Source organism: Corythoichthys intestinalis, chromosome 17, assembly GCF_030265065.1.
Source record: "Corythoichthys intestinalis isolate RoL2023-P3 chromosome 17, ASM3026506v1, whole genome shotgun sequence".
NCBI lineage: Eukaryota > Metazoa > Chordata > Actinopteri > Syngnathiformes > Syngnathidae > Corythoichthys > Corythoichthys intestinalis.
This window is the reverse complement of record NC_080411.1, coordinates 14,163,091-14,182,542: the sequence shown is the minus strand read 5'-3', so window position 1 is coordinate 14,182,542 and position 19,452 is coordinate 14,163,091. Positions and strand designations below refer to the sequence as shown.

At 37.0% G+C, this 19,452-nt stretch overlaps 2 protein-coding genes across 5 annotated transcripts in view; one reads left to right on the top strand and one right to left on the bottom strand.

The window, feature by feature from the left end:
- Nucleotides 1–1,790: 1,790 nt before the first annotated feature.
- denr (density-regulated protein) lies at nucleotides 1,791–18,766 on the bottom strand. 4 transcript variants are annotated; one of them, XR_009061085.1, is made up of 9 exons: nucleotides 13,175–13,355; nucleotides 12,602–12,696; nucleotides 9,002–9,021; nucleotides 8,839–8,922; nucleotides 8,653–8,743; nucleotides 7,432–7,548; nucleotides 7,222–7,361; nucleotides 2,164–2,270; nucleotides 1,835–2,062 (listed from the first exon to the last, which is right to left on the bottom strand). XR_009061085.1 is itself a non-coding variant. In XM_057818638.1 (8 exons), the coding sequence occupies exons 2-8, from the start codon at nucleotides 12,684–12,686 to the stop codon at nucleotides 2,226–2,228; spliced, it is 573 nt and encodes a 190-aa protein (XP_057674621.1). In that variant the 5' UTR covers nucleotides 12,687–12,696; nucleotides 13,175–13,355; the 3' UTR covers nucleotides 1,791–2,225. The 4 variants fall into 4 exon arrangements, 3 of the variants coding, with proteins under 3 accessions (XP_057674621.1, XP_057674620.1, XP_057674619.1); XM_057818638.1 differs by having other exon boundaries at nucleotides 1,791–2,270; nucleotides 8,653–8,733; nucleotides 8,838–8,922; XM_057818637.1 differs by lacking the exon at nucleotides 13,175–13,355 and adding an exon at nucleotides 18,748–18,766 and having other exon boundaries at nucleotides 1,816–2,270.
- LOC130905336 (huntingtin-interacting protein 1-related protein-like) overlaps nucleotides 18,352–19,452 on the top strand; it is a 43,937-nt gene continuing 42,836 nt past the window's right edge. Inside the window, exons 1-2 of the mRNA XM_057818628.1 lie at nucleotides 18,352–18,725; nucleotides 18,821–18,884. Of these exons, the coding sequence (XP_057674611.1) occupies nucleotides 18,645–18,725; nucleotides 18,821–18,884 (145 nt within the window). The 5' untranslated portion in view covers nucleotides 18,352–18,644. The remainder of the gene's footprint in view (nucleotides 18,726–18,820; nucleotides 18,885–19,452) is intronic.

The following is a 19,452-nucleotide window of genomic DNA, read 5'->3' as shown; positions in this document are numbered from 1 at the left end:
GGAGTTGACTTTAAGGAGTTTGACTTTTTTGGGCGGGGGCAAAACATGTTGACCCCAAAATGCAGTGTCAACAATACAATTTATAAATATATACATATATATATATATTTGGGCTGCAACAATTAATCGATTAACTCAAGTGATTCCATTAGAAAAAAGCTTCGAACTAAATTTTGCTGCTTCGAGTATTTGATTAGAGTGCCGTTGTAATGGTTTTGAAAGTCTTTGCATTTAGTTTTATTGAGTTGGGTGGATGCACTGCCCTTTGGTGGCAAAAGTGAATATGGCACAACTCATATTTTACATGGCTGAATCCAGCTGCTCCCTGTTAAGACCAACATAAGTTTTTTTGTTTTTTTTGGGGGGGGGTAATGTTTTTTTATGCACTCTTAATTTAGTTTTGAGGTATATTTAGCCTTTTTTTGGTAATAAAAAGCATTATTTTAAAAATGTTAGCGGACCTTTGCTATGCAAGTCAGCCACTTGTACTTTTTTTTTTTAAATACAGTTTGATATAAAATTTAAAATACCTGTGCTTAGCCTCAAAGTGCAATTTGGCACAGTTTGACGAAACACTCGGGAATGTAATTTGGTATTTGCAATAAAATGCTCATTTGAAAGTGCTATCTTAGCAAGCCTTTGTTGTACATCTACAAAAAATTGATTCTGAAACGCATAAAATGTTCCTAATCCGATGACTCGATTATTCAAACTAGTTAATAGACAACTAAAATAATAAATAGCTGCACTCCTAATATATATATATTGTGTGTGTACATTTTGACACTGTTCGCGTTCAATCCTTGGTTCAAGCTCAGTTGTACAAGCTTTTGAAAGCTTCATTTTAACAAATTCCGTGCAATTTGTCAGTTGTTAGTTTCAGGGCTCCAGAGTGGCTAAGCTAGCACGAGTCTATGGTCCTGTTAGTTTGCATGCCAATAAAAAACGATATTAACAGATCTAACATAGTCAAATAAATTGAAATCATTGTTCGAAATACCCATGTGACCAAAACAATGTCACACCAAATTGCTGTAATTTATTTCATTCTGCAGGAATTGTTTTGTTTTTTTATATGCGTAATGCGACCTCAACAGAGAGGAGTGCTTCGGCCACTTGTGCTCAGTCTGCTGGGGAGTCCTTTTCGTTCCAACAAAAAAAAAATCAGCGGTGAAAAATATGTGATATCACTCCGCCCTGCTAGACAGCCTGTTCCCTGCAGAGCTGCTGGATTACAAATGTTGCTGTCCATACTAAAATTATTGACATGCAATGGCAAATTTTAGTAACTCCATCCTGAAAACATAGCCAACATGATTTATTGCATGGGTCATCGGTGATTCTCATGTTTTTTTATTTGTATGCTAAGCAGACACCATTGACTTGCACTAGCTTAGCCACTCCGGAGCCCTGATAGTAACAAGTAACAAACTGCACGGAATTTGTTAAAATCAACTCTACTGACTAAACACCAACTCGAAGATTAAACTGATGTCAATTTTTTTTAACTTCCCCTTTAAATTCATTGATAGGAAAGTCAATTACATGCAATGACATTTTTCAGCCATCGGGGGAAGCCACCCTCAATCTCCGCCTATCGGCAACGATTGAGATTTCGTCTCAGTTGCTATAATTGAGTTGAATTTTTAAACTCACTTTAAGGTTTTAAGCTTCCTTACATATGGATCAATATTGTTTAATCATAGGATGACATTCCCTTTCGCGCAGCACCATCTAGTGGAGGTATAACACAACCCCAACCACGACTACTACTACTGCGCCTTATAATGCGGTGCGCCCTATACTGTATATGAAAACAGTTTTAAAATAAGCCATTCATCTAAGGTGCGCCTTATACTCCGATGCGCCTTGTAGTGCTGAAAATACGGAAGTTGTTTTCCCCTATTGTGTCCAGGTTAAAACAGATAAGCAAACTTGAAAAGAAATGTTTTTAATGTTTTCCAGCAAGGGGAAAGAAAAAAAATGAAATCTCTGAGCCGACGCTTTCGCTTGACGGAACAACAGGGTGACGGGGTGGGATGACGTGAGACCAAACCTTTGGCTAGAAATTCATAAGAAATTAAAAACAATGTTCAAGTGAGCGGCCAGGCGCTGTTTTATGTACAGTAAATAAAATAGGTAGAAAATGATATCAAGGTGTACATTTGGCCGAGATGTCGTTTCAGGTCACGTCCATTTTCCCGCAAAAGTGCACATTTTGGTCTTCACTTTTTCACCTCGCCCAGATCGTCGATGCTGTCGTCATCCACCTGAAATGCACGAGAAAGTTTCGTAAGATTTTAGCACTGGCAGTGAACTGCTGCTCTCTATGTCTAATTTATATTTAGACATAAGCATTGTTGGTTTCGTTTAACACCCGCTGCCGCTAGTGTGAAATGGGCTTAAACGTAACTCGTAGCTAGTGCTGTCCACCGTCCCTTGAAAAACGGAATAATCCCGTATTAAGAAACGAAAGTATTGAGCTTTCAAAGGAAGCGCTTTGTCCCGTATTATCATGAAACTTGAAAATAGTCTTCTTTGTTGAATGAATGAATACTGGTGTGGTGATTTACAAGAATGCACATGAAAACCCTTTCTCATTGGTCGAGGTACTGTCACCTGCTACGATGAAAACGGAAAACAATTGAGTTTCGAGAGCGTTGAGTGAAGCGTGAAAGTAAAAAGCATGTTCAAAATGATAGTCGTTTGTTAACTTGTTCTTCTCTGTGTACGGTACTTTATTTTCACTAATTGTGTTATATTTTGTGTTCTGTCAATTTCATTTGTATTTCCACTAGTGCTGCAACGATTAATCGATGAAATCAATTGATTTGATTAGAAAAAAGCTTCGAATTCAATTTTGCTGCCTCAATTAATTAATTTAATCAATGGCGTTGCAATGGTTTGTTTTGAAAGTGTTGTAAAGTACTTATTTTAATTGATTTGGGAGGATACAGTGCCCTCTGGCGGCAACTGTGAATATGACATAACTTGTCTCGCTGAAGAGCGGCTGCTCCCTGTTGAGGACAACATAAGACTTAAGTCTTGCTTGAGCTAATATGTTTTTTTATGCATTCGTAATTTATTTTAGAGGTATACTTAACAATTTTTGGCGGGAACAATTCAAGAGAATTGTAAAAAAAAAATATATATATATATATATATATATATATATATTTATTAGAGATGATGCCGATCGATCGGGTCCAATCACGTCATTTTCAAAGTATCGGAATCGGCAAAAAAATATCGGACATGCATTTTTTTAATATATATATATTTTAATTAAATCGTTCTCTAATTGTATTTAACGTTACAGACATGTTACACTCATCCAGAGTCTTTAGTTTAGGCTTAAGGTAGGGTTATCAAGTTTATCCCAATAACGGCAGTAATTAATTTTTTAAAAAATGTATCACGTTAAAATATTTTACGCAATTAATGCATGCGCTGCACGACCACTCACGCATTGTCGCGCTCAATCTGTAATGGCGCCGTTTTACCTGTATAGAGAGCTAAAAGGCAGCGTAAAATAAGTAGAGTGAATTTTGGCAGCCTTTGGAGCCTGTTTTTAATTGGCTAAAGCCTTACAATCCCTCTCCCTACGATTAGAAATATCGTGGGAAGTAATGTGGAGAAGCAGGGTAGTAATTGATCTTTTTCTTAACACCCTATGTTATTTCTCAAGGCAGAGAAGATATATCAATTGGTAGCACTACGCACAGTCATGGTTCCACTTCCCATCATGCATTTGGGCATGGCTACAGTATCATTTACTGAAAGCTCAACAAATACACTAGATGGCAATATTTAGTCACAATATACAAAGTCAGATTTCTTTAAGAATTACAAGTCTTTATCCGTGGAGCCCTCTCACACAAAGAATGTTAATAATGTAAATGCCATCTTGAGGATTTATTGTCATAATACACAAATACAGTACTTATGTACTGTTATGTTGAATGTATATATTCGTCCGAATTTTATCCATTTTTTTCTTAATGCATTGCCAAAATGTATATGATCAGGAAAAATTATCGGGAATGATTGGAATTGAATCGGGAGCAAAAAAAAAAAGCAATCGGATCGGGAAATATCGGGATCGCCAGATACTCAAACTAAAACGATCGGGATCATGATCGGAACAACCCTAATATATATATATATATATATATATATATATATATATATATATATATACTTTTAGAACCTGAGCACTTTATACCATTTCAGCTTGCGGACTTTTGCTATGCTATGTAATCGGGAGCAAAAAAAAAAAACATGATCGGAACAACCTTAATATATATATATATATATACTTTTAAAACCTGAGCATTTTATACCATTTCATCTTGTGGACTTTTGCTAAGCAAGTTAGGTTAATTTGTAGGGGTGTGCCATCTTAGGTACCCCACGATTCGATTCGATTACAATTCAGGGTGCTACGATCCGATTATTAAACGATGATCACGGTATTGACGATCGCGGTTATTGCGATCATCGTGATTATCGATGCATCTTACATTACTACTTAATGCAGTAGCAAAACAAATTATGTCCATTATTTATTTAAAATATCCTAATGATTCAACAGGAACGATGGTAACATGCCCATACAACAAAAAGCTGCCCTTAAGCTGCTTTTTCATTTGTTTTTTACAAGGAAGTGCAAAAACATTAACCATTTTAAAGGGAGTACTTATTTTTCTCAACAATACAATAACATTTACACAGGTGGAATGAATTCCACATTTTCTGGAAACAAAGTGTCTTTAGAAATAAGACTTATTTTAACCATTATACTTTGTTTTCACAGAACTCTATTTCGCATGTTTGTAGTGTTACCGCTGTACTTAATCGTGGTTTTACACGTTCTGCATATGAAATACACGTTAGCGATTTGGCTAATTAGCTTAGCGCTCAGCGCTAACTATTAACATCTCAAAAACAACAACAATAAAGGCTAAACAGTACAAGAAGGTTCGTGTACTCACCTCTTAGATGCACACGGGTCTTAGCAACACACTCAGGACATTTTTCAATTGAAATGCCTTAAAACTACTGCTGGACATCTAAATGACAAGGAGCAACAAACAATCTCTCTTCCCCTCTTGCTCTAAAAAAATAACTTGCGCACATAAGCGCGACCACCGGGTTGCGCTTCTGTCCCTGCCTCTCTCATAAACAAATTTATGTTCCAGTCTTTTAAAAAGGAGTAAGTCTCTGTCTCTGTAACCAGCAGCATCCATCATAATGTGCGCGCTTGATGACGGTGCCCGGCGGCAGACGTGTCTTGAATTTCGTTCTGCTACTAGCGGCTGCCATAAAGTTATGAGGGAAAAACATCGTTTTTGAACCTTTATGAATCGTAATTGAATCGTCATGTGTCGAATCACGATGCATGTAATAAGCGATTTTTTTGGAACTCCTCTATTAATTTGATCGACTAAATTTACATATCAATTCGAATAATTAGACTAGTGCTGCAACGATTAATCGATTAACTCGAGTATTCGATTAGAAAAAAATATTCGAATTCAATTTTGCTGCTTCGAGTATTCGTTTAATTAAAGTGGTATTGTAATGGTTTGTTTTGAAAGTGTTTGCATTTAGTTTAATTGATTTGGGTGGATACACTGCCCTCTAGTCTGCCTCATTTCACGTGACTAAATCCAGCTGCTCCTTATTAAGACCAACATAAGCTAAGTTTTTGTTTGAGCTAATGTTTTTTAATGCATTCATAAAGTAGTTTATAGGTATATTTAACCGTTTTTTTGTGGGAATATGTGTCTGAACCATTTAAGAGCATTGTGTATATATAAAAAAAAAAACATTAGCATTTTATAGCATTTAAGCTAGTGGCCTTTTGCTATGTAAGTTAGCCAAATGTTCTTTTGTTGTACATAAATCCTCTTTTTTTTTTTTTTTTTTTTTTAATACCGTTTGAGGCTCAGCTCAGGTATTTTAATTTTTTATGTTCCTTATCCGATTACTCGATTAATCGAACTAGCTCATCGATTAATCGACTACTAAAATAATCGATAGCTGCAGCCCTAAATTAGACATTTAAATTCAAAATGTTTTGTGTTAAATGTTTTAGTTTCGAAATGTGTCTTGACAAAATTAAAAATCTTTAAAACAGTTTTTGTCCTTAGATCCTCATTTATTTATTTTTTTTATCCTGTTTTACCGGTTACGCTCGTCTGTTTTAATTCATTTTAAAATGCATTTATTGCTCTTGTGAAATGAAAGTGCAATTCTATGGAGTTTGAAGAAACACTAAGGTGTTTTATTTTGTATTTGCATTTAATGCTCTTTCGAAAGTGCAAACCTGGTGCTAATGGATGGATGAATGTTAGTGTGAGAATAACCTTTGTTATACATCTCATAAAAGCGTTGAGGGTTAAATTATTTTAATTTTTATTATAATCAAAATTTAACAGGACAGATGTTAATTCCATTCTAGTATAGTTTGAATTAAAATTACATCGTTGATAATTATTGTTTTTCCATGTGCTTACATCATACAAATTTCTACCAAATTAATTCAGCTTTGAGTCAAATTATTATCATGTTATAATTATTAATTTAAAAAAAAAGGTTTTCACATAGACAACAAATTTAAAGGGTGACTTATCGGGCCAGACAGCTCTAACAATGAGGGTCTAACAATGAAGCCCCCCCAAGAGTTGGCAACCCTACTCGTAGCATTAGCATTGGATTCATGTAAGGATTAGCATTTAGCAAGGCGAGCGTAGTCCTAAAACTTTTTTTTTTTAACATACACAACGTGGCATCCATGTGGGTATAGCAGGATATATAAAAGAAAATGTCACTGATGCTTTTTAATGCCACTTTTAATTTAATGCCCGTAACCGACTGCAGATAGTTTTACACACACAAATTCTAAGTAGAGTTATCCGATAATTACTTTTTAACAGCTAACCAATATCCCGATGTTGTCCAACTCCAAAATAGAGATACAGATCTACGCGGTCGTGGACTTAACATATTATGGCTAAATGTATTTCGATGGCCCACTGGATAATTTAATAATGATAAATGTAACAACTTCCAAGATTTTCCGATGAACATTCTGTAAAGGTTTTGAAATGACTAAGACAAATAAGTATTTTTGTCCAAACGACTAAATTATGACTAAGACGAATAAGTATTTTCATCCAAAAAACTAAGACGAAAAACAAAACAGGGATAATTCACCTCTGGCCACTTCTCTTGAATGACGTCGATGATGTCGTCGGTGAAATCTCCCTGAATGATGATCTCGTCCTCGGCCGTGACGGAGGCGCCACAGGAGAACTTCTGAGCAAAGAACCGCTGAGCCTCTTTCAGCTCGATGTCTGTCGAATGTCGACACGTCACGCAGAGTAAGATTAAAAAAATACATACGTCGGCATGCAATGAACCCACCGAAGGTTGCCAGCCCGCACACCCGCGTCACGTATTTCTTCTTGGCTCTTGGGATTTTGGCTATCGTCACCTTCTGAGGCACTGTCTTCTTCTTCTGTTTGATCTGACCCCGTCCACCTAGACAGGAACACACACAAGGACACAAGGGAGCTTAATGGAGTCCGTGACATGTAAATGGGCTTCTCTTTAACTTATTCACTGCCATTTACAGTGATAGACTAATTTCAACTAATGCTGCAACGATTAATTGCTTAAGTCGAGTAGTGCTGCAACGATTAATCGATTAACTCGAGTATTCGATTAGAAAAAAATATTCGAATTAAATTTTGTTGCTTCGAGTATTCGTTTAATTAAAGTGTTGTTGTAATGGTTCATTTTGAAAGTGTTTGCATTTAGTTTTATTGATTAGGGTGGATACACTGCCCTCTGGTCTGCCTCTTTTCACATGGTTGAATCCAACCGCTCCCCGTTAAGACCAATGTAAGCTAAGTTTTTGTTTGAGCTAATGTTTTTTAATGCATAGATCATTTGGTTTATAGGTATATTTAGCAGTTTTTGTGGGAATATGTGTCTGAACCATTTGTTAAGAGCATTGTAAAAAAAACTTAAGCATTTTAAAGCATTTAAGCTAGCGGACTATTTCTATGTAAGTTAGCCCATTGTTCTTTTGTTGTACATAGATCCTCTTTTTTTGTTGTAAAATTATACCGTTCGGTCCTTATTCGATTACGCGATTATTCGAACTAACTAGTCCATCGATTAATCGACTACTAAAATATTCGATAGCTGCAGCCCTAAACTCGAGTACTTCGATTAGAAAAAAGCTTTGAATTAAATTTGGCTGCTTCAAGGATTCGATTAATTAGAGTGGAGTTGTAATAGTTAGTTTTGAAAGTGTTTTGATTTTTCGTAATTTCTCAAGCAATAACAATTTTCTAGTTGCTATTTGTAAGTGTACCTGTAGTATTTATGAAGGATTTAGCATAGGCTTTTGGGCTGTGGAACAAATTCATCCAATTATAATTTATTCTAATGGGAAAATCCTGCTCGACATACGACCATTTCGACATACAAACCAGTTCCTGGAACGAATTAAATTTGTATGTAGAGGTACCACTGTATACAACACAAAATGTTAATATTATTGCCTTATTGTTATGTTGAGTTTTTATTATTGTTGTTAGTATTAAAAACTATATATATTAAAAAAATTGAACAAACCTCTTTTCTGTTTCTTCTTTTCCTCCTCCTCACCAGCAGGGGGAGCATCTCCAGTGTCGGGATGCTTTTCGGGGGCATTTGCTGCCGGGCCAGTTGGACAGAAGGACGCAAACCAAAACTGTTAAACACCATTGCAACCAAAAGAACAAGAAGAAGAAAAAAAATAGCAAAGTATTGACACTCACCGAGAGTCATCCGGGCAAAAACATCCGGGAAGTTCTTCTCCAACCATTGCCGACATTTGGCCGGCTCGGGCATGTATTCGCAGTACTGTCAATGTCACGGGTTACAATAAATTATGTCACATACAAAATATGAAGCGCACAATACTAACACGTGTCGCACTCACCTCTGAAGGCAGCGAGCACACTACAAAGGGGAGAGAGGAAAAAATGGCTAAGTCTTTTGCACTGTTGTTTTCATCATCGATGACTATAACAAAAATATTTTGTTGTAGAACAAACTTTTCATGACGATGACGAAATGAAAATGCGACAGTTTCCACCATGTGTTCACAATGTGGGACATTTTCTTATTGTACGTGTAGAATAAAATAGAAAGCCTTTATTGCCATTGTACAGACTACAATGAAATTTAAAACATATACAGTGGGGCAAATAAGTATTTAGTCAACCACTAATTGTGTTACTAAAAGTTCTCCTGCTTGAAAATATTAGAGAGTCATGTAATTGACAACATGGGTAAACCTCAACCATGAGAGACAGAATGTGTGTGTGTGTGTGTGGGGGGGGGGGCAGAAAATCATATTGTTTGATTTTTAAAGAATTTATTTGCAAATCATGGTGGAAAATAAGTATTTGGTCAATACCAAAAGTTCATCTCAATACTTTGTTATGTACCGTTTGTTGGCAATAATGGAGGCCAAACGTTTTCTGTAACTCTTCACAAGCTTTTCACACACTGTTGCTGGTATTTTGGCCCATTCTTCCATGCAGATCTCCTCTAGAGCAGTGATGTTTTGGGGCTGTCGTTGAGCAACACGGACTTTCAACTTCCTCCGCAGATTTTCTATGGGGTTGAGACCTGGAGACTGGCTAGGCCACTCCAGGACCTTGAAGTGCTTCTTACAAAGCCACTCCTTTGTTGCCCTGGCTGTGTCTTTGGGATCATTGTCATGCTGAAAGACCCAGCCACATCTCATCTTCAATGCCCTTGCTGATGGCAGGAGATTTTCACTCAAAATCTCCTAATACATGGCCTCATTCATTCTTTCCTTTACACAGATCAGTCGTCCTGGTCCCTTTGCAGAAAAACAGCCCCAAAGGATGATGTTTCCACCCCCATGCTTCACAGTGGGTATGGTGCAATTCAGTATCATTTTTCCTCCAAACAAGAGAACCTGTGTTTCTACCAAAAAGTTCTATTTTGGTTTCATCTGACCATAACACATTCTCCCAGTCCTCTTCTGGATCATCCAAATGCTCTCTAGCGAACTGCAAACGGGCCTGGACGTGTACTTTCTTCAGGAGGGGGACACGTCTGGCAGTGCAGGATTTGAGTCCCTGGCGGCGCATTGTCTTACTGATAGTAGCCTTTGTTACTGTGGTCCCAGGTCTCTGTAGGTCATTCACTAGGTCCCCCCGTGTGGTTCTGGGATTTTTGCTCACCGTTCTTGTTATCATTTTGACGCCACGTGTTGAGGAGGGAGTTGAAAGTCTGTGTTGCCCAACGACAGCCCCAAAACATCACTGCTCTAGAGAAGATCTGCATGGAGGAATGGGCCAAAATACCAGCAACAGTGTGTGAAAAGCTTGTGAAGAGTTACAGGAAACGTTTGGCCTCCGTTATTGCCAACAAAGGGTACATAACAAAGTATTGAGATGAACTTTTGGTATTGACCAAATACTTATTTTCCACGATGATTTGAAAATTATTTAAAAATCAAACAATGTGATTTTATGTTTTTTTTTTCCAAATTCTGTCTCTCATGGTTGAGGTTTAACCATGTTGACAATTACAGGCCTCTCTAATATTTTCAAGTGGGAGAACTTGCACAATGAGTGGTTGACTAAATACTTATTTGCCCCACTGTACATTTGCGCGTGCCTGGTAGCTTACGGTTAGTGGCTTCGCGAACATACTTCCAGTGAACATTTCAAAATAAAAGCATTTCATGTTTAACATGTAAAGATTTCTGGAATTAAGCTCACGGACTTCAGATTCTACACTAACAATAGCTTTAAAATGACACCCATTATGAAAAATCTGATTGGCAATAAATAATTTGGCTTCGTATTTGCCAAAATGTGCACTTTGCAGGACAAGATGACCGTCATTTTCGATCAAATAAACACTTTTGATGGGTTCTAATTGGTAGAGATCAAAAATGGGATTGAGATTCTCGCCCATTTCATATTCTGCATTTAGCTAGCTTTCAAATAACTCGATAAACATTTAGTGTTTTTTTTAATATAGTTTAAGAATAACAATTCATGGTATTTGAATGGGTGATTTATTAGGAGATACTGCCATTAGTCATTAGTGGCCGAATTGGTTTAAAAAAAAATCAAATTAAATAAAAAAAAAAACACACAAAAATATGGCATATCGGCAATATTTAAGAGACAATACTAAAATTTGTTATCGCACCAGGCCTATACGACACATCTCATGTTTGCAGTTACATGGTTCCGTCTCCATTCAAACGATGTCGCAATTCCGCGTGAAAACGATGAACCGTATTTATGCCAGGCCGTAAGTGGCAGTGCAGTTTTACAAGGCGACAGCCAATAATGCACTTCCTTGACAACAATCTCTTCAGGCTACGTCGACACTGGACAGATAATTTTCTCCAGGGTATTTTGCCGACTATTTGAAGGGAGGGCACGCTCGTCTTCTATAAGCAGTCGCCGAGTTGTGATTGAAATAAATCTTTAGAAAACAACGAATGCCTGACATCGTTACTTGGGATGTTACAATCTATGCTCAGTTACGCTCTCATCAATTGGAAAATAACAGAAACATATGGTGTGGCGCTTTGTATATTTCCTGGAAGTGGATCGGAGACGAACTAATCCGCGATGGGAGGATCACAAATGGGCATTGAATTGAAGCATATTATTGCAACGTATGTTTGAAGGTTCTAGAAAAACGTGTGAATGCATGATCAGCTCATCACAGCTCGATCAAGCCGAGCCAGTCCGCCTGTGGGAAAGAAAAAAAAGAGGAGCAAGAATGCCAAGTCGTGATCGCCCACCTCCATTTTTTACAATGCCTTCATGCCGCACTAAAAGTGGCGATGGCACGCTCTATGATGTCACTTCCTTAGTATCCGACTGTTGTACGGGAACAGCACTCCATATTAACCCGAGGGTAATATTACCCGCCTACATTATCCATGGAGCAACCAATCCGGACAAGTGGTATACTAGTGTGGCCGATATGCCGTATAATCTAACTAATTACTCGTTTAAGGCCATTATACGTCCTAGTGTAGACGTAGCCTCAGCCTGGACGGTAAAATACCTACCCAGCCGAAGCAATGGCATCCACCCGTTTTTTTTCTTCTGCTTCAAAAGGCACAAAATAACGTGAACATAAAATATATTCAAATTAAAAACTTAATAAAAAACAGTAAAATTAAAGGCGACATTCCGCTATGTTTGCGGTTTTAAATGTTTGTTAACAGCGACTGCACATGCCCAAAGTGACGTGTGCGAGAGCTGACGTCATCAGAACGAGCACATTCATATGACTGTGGACCAATCCCCGCAATCGAATCGCTCAGCTTTGGAGGCCGGAATGAAAAGTTGGCGTTTTTGCCGTCAACGTGTAAAGGCGACACCATTCTGCAACACAATCATTGCGTCATGGTGTCGCAGCGTCACCATGTAAATGGCCCCCAAGACTTATAATAGTGACCAGATATCCAAGTTGTCAACACTTATGCTTGAGTTTAATCTCAGACATTTTATAGAAGTCAGCATACCTCCACAGTAAAGAACTTTCAACGGGTACTTTGAATCCGGGTCGATCGTTTCATGTTCTGTAGACTCCATCTCAGTAGTAGACATCACAAATTGTCTGAAAAATACACAAGTTCAGTGTAAAATACAATGTAGACATGATTTATAAAAATATAGATATAACATACAGATATTTCAGCAGTCTCCCAAAGACTTTTTTCATTTGTGGAAAAAATATATCCATATTTTTTCAATATTTGTTTTAGTAAAATCATTTTTTGTATGGTGTGAAAAATGTTTATCATTAGTTTTCTAGGTAGCATCCACAGCTAAATATGTGAACAAGCTTCAGCTGGCTAACACGCGCTTTTAATAGTTGCACATATTTGACAAATTTATACAAAAGAGCAATATCATAAATATTTACATAGGCACTATTCCTATCGCAATTTGGCTTTTAAAAGACAAGGCCACTCGAAAGTAATGATTTTCTCCAGCCTAGTGTTGAGTCACACAGCTGTCACCGTTAGCCTCTGCTTAGCTTAGCAGGCTAGTTCCTCTGCCATAAACTCAAGCGAAACAATCAAGCTACGCACCCTGCAGGTTATCCTTTAGAAGCGATTTCTTCTCGATAACAACATTGGCGTCGTTGGCATTGACGGACGCTTCAGAAAGTAATTCTTTTTAACAGGTGATATCGTAGTTTAGTTAGCGTACTTTGAGCACGCTTCGCTAGCAGCGCTTGTCTCACTTGTGGGGAGTGAGTGTCGGATAGAAGTGCGGTCGTTTGAGTTAGCGTCCTCTAGAGCTTTGGAGAGGAATAAAAATATTCCCGGTGAAAAAAAAACAACAAAAAAACGATTAAATTAGTTTTCTTTAATTCGCATTATATTCATCTAATAAATAAAGTGTCCATGGTTTAAATAAATTTAACTAAAAATTATGATGCTTCTAAATATTTTATTTTTTAGTCTACTTTTTGTATTCAATGTTTTTTTTTTCAAAATTAACTTTAACTTTTAAGTAACATTTTCTTTTTTAGTCTACTCTTTGTGTTCAATGTTTTTCAAAATTAAGTAACTTTATATGGAGGTAGATTTGTGTCTTTATTATTTAATCCAAAAAAAAGTTGCTTCAATCGAATAAAAAGTATATTTGTATGTAAATAAAAATATATTTTTGCAAATGATTTTTTTCTTTGATTAAAAATAGTTTTTTGGTTAAAGCAACTTTAGACACTAATGTCCTACCCTAATATGGCTCAAACACAAAAAGGATTGCTTCAATCAAAGAAAACAGTTTGAATGAAAAATAAAGTGTTCAAATGCAAATTTCTGAGTCTCAAATATTTTTTCACATTCAAACCTTTTTATCTACGATTGAATTTTTAAAAAATTTTTGATTGAAGTGATTTTTCTTTTGAAAATATAGATGTTTTTGTTTGAAGCAACTTATTTTTTGATTGAATAAAGACACAAATGTCCTAGCCAAAATGTGGTCCAAACGCAAAATTATATGACTTCAATCAAAAATATTGTTTCAATCAAAAAAAAATTGACTTTAATAAAAAAAAAATTAAAAAAAATTAAATCAAAGAAAAATAGTTTTCAAATATATTTTTTTGAGTTTCAAATTTATTTTTGCATTCAAAACACATTTTTTTGATTGAAGTGACTTTTTCTTCGATTGAAAATATATATTTTGATTGAGCAACTTTTTATTTGATTGAAGCAACTTTTTTTTTGATTGAATAGTAAAGACACAAATCTACCTCCATAACTTTAAAGCAACACTATAGGTAACGTTTCAGTTTTGGTCAATTTTAGCAACCAAGTGGACAAAAGCGGTGGTGTTTTGCCTTAAGGAAGACTGCATTTCCCATGAGGACCAGCACACACTCGCACAGTGTTGTAAAATCATGATCCTCCAGTCGTCTGCAGAATGATTAAACGATATTTCTGTTTCCAGCACCTGTGTGAGGGATGAAAATGAATAAGTAATGAATCTAGTTGTGGCTAAACAATAGCATATGACGGTTAGCAACGGTGTGCCTTAGTGTACATAACATTACATGTTTTTGGATAGTTATTTTGAGATTTAGGGGGTATTTAGCGGTATTTAAAGTGATTATTTCGACTTCATGGAAATTCGGGTTACGTTGCCAGTGCAGGAACGGAACTCGTTCGTAACCAGGGGAATACCTGTATTTTAGAACCAAAAACTTTTATGTTTGACCCTTCCCTCACCCAACCATGCCCCCTTTACGTCCGCAAACAAAGCCCCCTAAAGCATTGGTTCTTAATTGGGGTTCGGTGAGTAAGCCTCAGGGGTTTGGTGAAGGTTAAGAAAGACAGAGTCGCATTTTGTATGCTGACTAAATCTTGGCAAAGTGGCGTTTTCGACCAGATTTTGGACTGGGTTGCCCTCAATTTCCAGGCTTTATTCCATTTCTTTCAACTGCTAGCCCTCTATCTAATGGGAGGAGACATCGGTTTGCTCAGTGGAAGGTTGACTGGCACTTGGTATGAGGAAGTATAACAGACCTATAGACTTGAACTGCGTGGATAATTAAGAAAAAAACAAAAAAAAACATTGGCCTCATTTTACGCCATGAAAATAGTACGTAATGCAACGATGCAACAATAAAATGGTGAATGAGTTTTCCAAAGTGAAAATCAACAGCAAAAGGCAAAATTATTTGTAGTAAATTTGAAATCTGGAAGAAATTTGAACAGGAATTCACTTAGATGTTAGCTTGCTCGGTTTTGAATTTAAAAAATGGCTTTATTATGAAATTTCGAAGGGTTCAAGAAATGCACCTGCGAAACTAGTGCCGTTCGGTATCTTTAGCAAGGTTAAGAACCACTGCTTTAGAGGTTCGTGTGCAGCCGGGGTATATTATAATACTAAAAAACTGTTGTCTCCTCGCATCAGCTTACCTTTCTGTTTGACCCTCCCCTCAACCAACCACGTCCCTTTTAAACCCGTAAATCGAGCCCCCTAGAGGCCCAGCCCGAGTGCTGCCGCATGCCCCTAAGCTCCACCTCTGGATTGGACATCCACAGTGATCCCTCGCTACTTTGCGCTTCAAACATTGTTTTCAATTTAAAAAAAAAAAAAAAAAGATCTGTCCCGAGCCGATCGCATAGTCTCACTCTCCCTACCTCTTTCCCTCCCTCATGTAGTGAGTGCACTGCAGTTGCTTATTAAGGTAAACGATGATTGACAGACGTTTAATGTTTGAAATTCGGTCCACTGTCAAAATCAAAGCGCCTTATGCGTCAATCATCGTTTAACTTTTTAAACAGTTGCTGCGGCATCTCATTGTGTGTAAGTGAGTAGCTGAGCGGATTTTAGTGGACTCACTCAATGAAGCATTTAACTCATTCACTCCCAGTCATTTTCACCGGAGCAAGGCCCTTCGCTTTCCGTTTTACTGGATTTTGACTGATTTTGCAAGGCCCACAGAAAATTCTGTTCTATTGCTATATAAACATGGAGCCCACCAAAAGAAAGATTAGACTCTCTTCTTTCAGCAGAAAAAAAAGTTCATATCTTTTTCCATTCTTAAGAAATCAGCATTAGAAACTAGCTTAGTTTGAGCAATTTTCCAATTTCTGATGAAAAAACGGAGAAATTGAGCTTTTTGTGAAAGCATACATTTCAAACATAACTTAGACTTTAACAATGCTTTTTTTTTTGCTTTAGTTACATCCCAAACATCTGAATAATGTTTTCCTTTTACAAAATAACAGAAACAACAAGACAAATAGAGCTTTTGATAGCAAAGTAACAATTTATTTACACATAACTAACTGAAAGATGACGCTATTGTGGCGGCGACAGCCGGTTAAACTTTTCCCTCATCATTGCCTGTCTCAAATTGACAATTTTTTGAATTTTTTTTAGTCTCTGCGAGCTCTGCTTGCGAGCAGCACGGACTCAACGGCATCTAGTGGTCCCGGTCGTTCTGCTCGGTCGTCCAGCGCCTGGCATCCCGGGCGTCCTACCGGTTGTTCTGCGCGGACGCCCGCCGCCTAGCATCCATTCGGTTGTCTTCTGCCAGCGCCCCGACTTTGCGGCTTGGCCATCGTAGCCGTTGAATAGGGTTGTGGGTCTCACCAAATGCGCTACTGCCCTCCAGTGGCCATTTTATTGATTTAAAATGGATTTTCAGCTATGTGCTTTGGAGCACAATTGAATCAGAGATTTCTTTTTTGAAAAAAAGAAAAAAAAAAAAAACGTAAAAAACATAAAAACGTCTTTGGGACACTGAAACAATTAAAAATAGAACGTATTTATACGTTTTTGGGAGCAAATGAGTTAATAAAGCCAAGCATTTTTTTGCTTTATTCTTGTTTAAAAATAATTCGGTGGGACAGTGAAATGTTTAAAACTTATCGTAATTACCACATTTGAAGTGCTTAAAAAATGTATTAAAATATATATAAATAATATATATATATATTAATTATACTTTGGGGAAAAAAATTCTCCAATGCTAAATCTGAATAAATACATTGAACACACACAACTTTTGAATAGCTGTCCATTTTGGTGATCACTGTCCCTGAAAGGGTTCGAAAGTTTATAAATATTAGGGCTGTCAAAATTATCGCGTTAACGGGCGTTAATTCATTTTTTAAATTAACCACGTTAAAATATTTGACACAATTAACGCAGATGCCCCGCTCAGACAGATTTAAATGACAGTACAGTGAAACACTCACTTGTTGTGTTTTATGGAGTTTTGCCGCCCTCTGCTGGCGCTTGGGTGCGACTGATTTTATAGGCTTCAGCACCTATGAGCATTGTGTAAGTAATTATTGACATCAAAAATGGCGGGTTACTAGTTTATTTTTTGATGGAAAATTTTACAAATTTTATTAAAACGAAAACATTAAGAGGGGCTTTAATATAAAATTTCTATAACTTGAACTAACATTTTTCTTTTAAGAACTACAAGTCTTTCTATCCATGGATCGCTTTAACAGAATGTTAATAATGTTAATGCCATCTTGTTGATTTGTTATAATAAACAAATACAGTCCTTATGTACCGTATGTTGAATGTATATATCCATCTTGTGTCTTATCTTTCCATTCCAACAATAATTTACAGAAAAATATGGCATATTTTATAGATGGTTTGAATTGCGATTAATTGCGATTCATTACAATTAATTAATTTTTAAGCTGTAATTAACTCAATCAAAATTTTAATCGTTTGACAGCCCTAAAATAAAATAATATTAATTATTTGTAATAATAATAATAATATTACATAACATATATATTTTTGGAACTGTTACATACAGTTGACATATTTGGAGTAAAACAAATTATTATTTTGTAGTTCTTTTCTCTCCACTTCTGTACACAAACCCGCCTCCATGCATGACATTGTCACCTTCGCCAACAGGAAAAAAGCGGCCAATGGGATTTCTCTTTCCTGTTGAGCCACATTCCTCCTTCGCGTTCCCGCCTGGGTCACCGTCACGGCCAAAATTAATTAAACGTGCAGCAGTAATCTAATGGGAATTGAGTGTGTCTCTATTATATATGTGGAATAATCTGGTAAAAAAATCACTCACATTCTGGCTAAAAAAAAATCTCCCCAAAAAACTCTTCCAGTCAGAATCACTCGGGATCATTTGCTGGTAGATGAAATAGATTGGACGGCTATCGTCGTCAATGGCAGCCAATGAGTTAAGCGCGTGAGTGTGCGTGTCTGTGATTGTCATGAAACCAGTCTTGCAGGGTTCACACTGGTTTCCTTGTATCGTCATACCAGTTTCACTGCCTTCCTAAACTAGCCAACGACGCGCAGATTTGTATTATTTTACTAGTATTTCTAAATATTTTTCAATATATTTTCTACATTTGAGTGGAGTTCTTTTCCACGGTTTTTCATTTCCACGAAATGCTCATCATGACATAGTTTCACAACGGTTTGTCCTGGATTTTTCTCAAGTGTCCACTGGATTAAAAGCCTTCCGAGAGACTCCTTTTTGTGGTTTCCATTCAAAGACAAGTGTATTCAATTTTGCTTGACAGCCTTGTCGAGATGAGCAAATCCAAGAACAAAAGTGAGAACAAGACGGAAAAGCAGCTTGCAGCGGAGAAGGAGCAGTTTGGAAAACAACAGGTAAATAATAAAACGCGGTTACCAGCTCCTGAAGTGACTTCATGTCATGTCACTTCATGTCTTCGTGCTTCAAAGTTGGTTTTTGTCTGTTTCAGTTGCAATACATAAGCAAATGTCTCACCTCGGCTGAAGCGCCACCCAAATCCAAATATGTGCGCAGTATCCTTTTTATTTGACTTTGGAACCTCAGGTCAGTTTAGTACGAGAACCGCCAACCCCAGAGAGAATACCCGGGACAATACCAAAACCGATTTTATCCTTCTTCCAGCTGTTGTAAAAAAGTATCTGAACTTTTTGGAACTTCTCTCATTTCTGCATAAAATCACTATCAAATATGATCTGATCTTTGTCAAAATCAGACAGATGTAAAAACAGTGTCTGCTTTAACTAAAACCAACTAAACATTAATAGGTTTTCATTTTAATGAGGATAGCATGCAAACAATGACAGAAGGGGGGGGAAATAAGTAAGTGAATCCTCTGCCTAAGGGAGACATGTCCAAAGTCCGGCCCGGGGGCCTAATGTGGCCCGTGGTCAAATTTCATCCGGCCCCCAGCCTCTGTCATAAAATCAATAACGTCTGGCCCGCACACAGACTTAAAGTGTATGTCAACACCTGGGGAAATGCTAATATTCCATCATTTATCCATAAACGAATGCCTTTTGGATTCATATCATGTCACTTCGTGTAATTACACACATCGCAACACCAAGAAAATGAGAGAAA